We start from the raw sequence: 5,062 nt of genomic DNA, 5'->3' as shown, positions 1-5,062 counted from the left end.
AAGAGGACTGGATTAAAAAAATGTGGTACATATACACGATGGAATACTATGCAGCCATAAAAAAGAACAAAATCATGAATTTTGCAGCAACCTGGATGGAGCTAGAGTCTATAATACTAAGTGACCTGTCACAGAAACAAAGATCTGAGTACCACATATTCTCACTCATATAGTGGACCTTGATCATCCAATGCACTACTATAAGAAAATGACTGACAGTGTTGGGAAACTATGGGGGGGAGATGGGACTAATGGTAGTAAACATCTGTCTGGAGATGGGGAGACACCAATTATCAACAAGGGGGCCTGAATGAAGCATATTTGTATACCTAACCCTTGACTGTACCCCACAATATCAAAATAAAAAATATTGATTATATAAAAAAAAGAACTCAACTGAAATGCAGTCTTGCTCTTTGAATGTATTTCTTTCCACATTATAGACATCAAAGGCTGCTTGAGTTTTTCTCTCTCTTCTTCACTGCTGCTGTTGTTTTTTACTGTACACATGAAATGAATCCTGTATCTAAGATGGAATTTTAGAAGAAGTTTTGGTGTGGGTGAAAGCTTGGGTGCCCAAATGTTCCAGTTTTGGCACAGAAGTCTAGGAAATCCCTCAGTCCTGGTCATTCTGTTGGAATGGCTGATCACTCTAGAAAGACAAGTGGAAGCTGACTGACAGATGCACTGACAAGATAGAGATATTTTGATTCCCTCTAAAGTTTGATTTGATAGATTCTGTATGGTTCTGATCAATTACATTGAATTTACTCCTTTGATAAGTAAGGAGCAGATCAGATATTCATTTTGGTTTCATTTAAATTTTTATTCTCTGCACAAAACAATCCAACTGGCTATTTTAAGAAGTTAATGTTCAGTAGTTTTTTACATGCTAAAGTGACCAAACTTGAGACTGAGTAAATATGTGTATTAATTTTGGATTATAGCCTTTTCTAAGTCTATTTTTGGACTGCAATTTGCTCTAATCTAAAACAGGCTTGCTTCCTTGGTGAAATATTTGCTCAAAGACAGGTCTTCATGAGTAATCTTTGGAGAAAAAGGAAGCAGGTAATTTTACTTTAAAAACTCTGTGGGATGCCAAAACTGGGTAGAATGTGCAAAAAGATGGGCCTATGCTATTTTTAAAAACCACTTTTTAAAGAGTTATGGCTAATATTTTTCTTCCCAGTTAATAGTTCTGAGTCTGAATGATGACTTATCTGAAACAGGATCAGGCAGGTATTTTACATCCTGTTACATTCTTTAAGATCTCTCACTGGGCCTGTGGACTCCATGTGTCGTTTCCATGAGCTCAGAACCTCCCTGCATTTGCCAGCCTCCACTCCAAACATCCAGTCTAAAACATAGATCATTCTTCTTCCTGCTTAAAATTATTCTTTTTGGCTCTCCTACTTCTTCCAGGATAAAGTCCAAAGACATTCCAGACTTGCAAGAGCTGACCATCAGTTGACCCTATAAGCTTATTTCCTGGTATTTGGTCAGCCTCTTGAGAATCCTCTATGTCCCTCTTCTCTTTCTCTCTCTTTTTAAAATTGAGGTGAAATTTATATAACCATTTGAAACTGAACAATCCAGTGGCATTTAGTACATTTACAGTATTGTGCAACCGTCACTACTATCCAGTTGTAGGATGTTTCCACCATCCCAGAAGGAAACTCTGGATTGTGAAGCAGTTACCCGCTTCCCTTAGCCCCTGCTTTCTATCTCTTTGGATTGGCTTATTCTGGATATTTTATGGAAATATAATAATACAATATGTGACCTTTTGTGTTTGGCTTCTTTGACTTAACAATGTTTTTAAGGTTCATCCATGTGGCAGCATTATGAGAATTTCATTCCTTTTTATGGCTGAGTATATTCTATTGCACGGATATATCACAATGTGTATATTCATTCATCCATTGATAAATATTTGGGTTGTTTCTACCTTTTAGCTATTGTCCATGCTTTTGTGTGAATGCCTATTTTCTTTTCTTTTCCTCCCCGACCCCTCCTTTTTTTAAAGAATAGGGTTTTGCTCTGTCACCCAGGCTACAGTGTAATACCATAATCATAGCCCAATGTACCCTCAAACTCCTGGGCTTAACAAATCCTCTATCGGTTGGGTGTGGTGGGTCAAGCCTATAATCCCAGCACTTTGGGAGTTCGACGAGGTGACAGGATTGCCTGAGTCCAGGGGTTCGAGACCAACCTGGGCAACTTGGTGAGACCTCATCTTGCCAGTAAATCAAAAAAATTAGCAGGGCATGGTGGCACATGCCTGTAGTTCCAGTTACTTGGAAGGCTGAGAGGGCCTAGCAGGTCGAGGCTGCGGTAGCCACTGTACTCCTGCCTGGGCAACAGAGTAAGACTCCAACTTAAATAAAAAACAAAACCCTCTCCTCAGTCTCCTGATTAGCTAGGACCACAGGTGTGTGCCACCATACTCAGCTATTTTTTTTTCAATTTTTCATTTTTTTTGTAGAAATGGGGTTGCCCAGGCTATGTTGCCCAGACTGGCCTCGAACTCCTGGCTGCAAGTGATCCTCCTGCTTCAGCCTTTCAAAGTGCTGGGATTATAGGCATGAGCCACCACACCCAGTCTGAATATCTATTTTCAATTTTGAGGGGGTATATACCTATGAGTGAGTTGATGGGTTATAGGTAATTCTATTTTTAACATTTTGAAGGACCACCAAACTGTTTTCTCCCTTTTTTTCTTGTGTTTATATAACAGTACATTCAAGACAACTTCTGTCATAGTACTGTGATAAGATGATTTTAATTATAACAGGCTGTGCACATATATGAGGGCAGGGATTGTGTCTTATTCATCTGTGAATCTCCAGTACCTGGCACAGCCCTGCACAAAGAAAGTGTCCAGTAAATGTTTGTGGGATTGGCTCGACTATTATGCTCTTGGAGGAGTGACACACAACTTTGTCCTTAAGGAAGATGTGGTGTAAGTGAAGCTTTGGAAAACAAGTGAAGAGCTAAGTGGGCGTGCTGATGGGTGAGGCAAAGAAGACCCTAGCAATGCCTTTGAGCATAGGGAAAGGAAGATGGCATGGTAGAACTAGTTATCCTTAGACCTGGCTTCCATTGCTGGTTTGCCTTTGACTGATCATAATTTTCTGGGAAGTTAAATTCCCCTATTTGTCATTGAGGAGGTTGAATATTTTAGTGAAATTCAATGTTTTAAAACTTTGCTTTAAGCAGTGATAACGACCCCTCCCCCCCATATGAACTCACAAGTGAAAGCCTAGTGTGATTGGAACATGCGTATGAGGGGAGAAAGTTAGGGGGAGGACAGAGTGCAGGGCAGGACTTGGACATGGCCTGACATCCTCTCCCTCTGTGGCCCCAAAGACCTTGGCAGGACTCCAAGACTCCAAGGTTCTGGCATGTTCCGAGCCTCCATCAATATCCCTGTTTTACAAAAGCTCTTTTCCACAAAGATTAAGAAAGCATTAATGAGCACAAGAACATATTATTCTGCAAAAAAGTATTTTTTTCTAAGCAATAAAGAGGATCTTAAGGATTTAAATAGCAACTTAGACAAGAAAAGAACCAAAAAGTCTTTAAAAAAAATTATAGCAAGTAATACTCGTGGCTAAAAGGGGCTTCTCCAATTCCCTTCACAATTCCTTACGCTTGAAAAGCTAAGATACTATCACACTGGTCTTCAAGAAAAAAAAAAAGATGTTACGGGCAGATTTCTTGAAGATAATTATTGAAGAGTTTTACTTTCTTAATTGAACAGATTCCTTCACCATGAGAGTATTTCCTCTGAAAATGTCTTGCTCTGTACCAAATCTGAACATGCAAGCAGGCAGGTCTAGTCTTGTCTTTATACTCTGGGTTTCCTTTCCTTTCTTTCTGTCTCTGTCTTCTTCTCTCTCTCTCTCTCTCTCCCTCTCAGTGAAATGACTTGAAAATATGATATTTTCACTCCGCCCTCATATTGTTCTTTCTCTCTAGTTCTTTGTTTCTGAATCAGTCTGATAAATTGGGGATTAGCTGAGTCCCCCAAACCATTTTCTGACACACCAGTTGTGTTGGCATGCCTTACTTGTCTCTCAACAATGACCATTGCTGACGCTTAACTTGCTTTGGTCCTGTTCAATTCTTTATTTCCACTGAAGCTCATTTGTAGGCAGCACTTCTGAAAATATACTGCCCGAACCTCAAAATCGCTTCTCTTTATTCAGGTTGAGAGACAGAAGTTTTTTAGGCGATGAGACCAAAAGAAGGTTATACAGAATTAGTCAAAACAAAACAAAAACCAAACCAAACCCCCCCCCAAAACCCTCACATTGTTCTTATCATTAACATTCCAACTTGCTGTAATACAAGCATAGTTTAAGCAGTGAAAACCACAAGCATTATGCATATTTCTGCTATTAACCTAATCATTCACTTTTTTGTAAAGCTCTTCTTGAACTTCATTTAAAAGAGAGTTCCTAAACAATGGCTGCCCCTTTTTGTAGTAGAGGCTCATTATAAAAGTAGAAAAGAATTTCAGTTTTAATATCCCTCTGATTTTACTTGCTTAATGTTGGCTTTCACTTCAAAATGGGCACATATGTAAACACTGCAATATTTCCATCATTCTTTTAATGCAATTTTAAAGGGAACTTACAGTTTTCTGGAGGGTTCCCATGTGATGATAATCCTTCTTGTTCCACCATTATGCTGTTGGACTAATGGAGAATTGACTGCTGTAATCCTTTAAATAGCACTTCAAAAATGATTTAGAAAAGCTAAAGTCTGTCTTGTAAACCTCAGAACTTGTCTCAGAAATCTTGCCTCGATCAGCTTCCAAAGTACAAAGTAACATGAGTTATTTTCCTCTGGGGAAACCTGTGAAACAGGTCTTTGAGCTGCATTTAATGTGTCAGAGTTTTAATTGATTCTTTACTGTGTCTATCCACCCCATAATAGCAGTGCTAAGCACAGAACGTGTTTTACAGGAATAGTCACCCGAGCTTAATTTGTTGTCGCATAGCAGACAGACTGTTTCACAATGAACAGAAATGTTTCATGCCCTGAGAATTTCTTC

At 39.1% G+C, this 5,062-nt stretch overlaps 1 protein-coding gene across 1 annotated transcript in view; it reads right to left on the bottom strand.

Moving 5' to 3' along the window:
- The window catches only part of PTPN3 (protein tyrosine phosphatase, non-receptor type 3), a 158,701-nt gene extending 153,936 nt beyond the window's left edge, over positions 1 to 4,765 (bottom strand). Inside the window, exon 1 of the mRNA XM_021706304.1 lies at positions 4,643 to 4,765. Coding sequence (XP_021561979.1) covers positions 4,643 to 4,691 — 49 coding nt within the window. The 5' untranslated portion in view covers positions 4,692 to 4,765. The remainder of the gene's footprint in view (positions 1 to 4,642) is intronic.
- Positions 4,766 to 5,062: the final 297 nt, after the last annotated feature.

Source organism: Carlito syrichta, unplaced genomic scaffold, assembly GCF_000164805.1.
Source record: "Carlito syrichta isolate Samal-C Ts95f unplaced genomic scaffold, Tarsius_syrichta-2.0.1 Scaffold315407, whole genome shotgun sequence".
NCBI classification, from domain to species: Eukaryota; Metazoa; Chordata; class Mammalia; order Primates; family Tarsiidae; genus Carlito; species Carlito syrichta.
The sequence above is the reverse complement of the archived record's forward strand: the minus strand, read 5'-3'. Positions and strand labels throughout refer to the sequence as shown.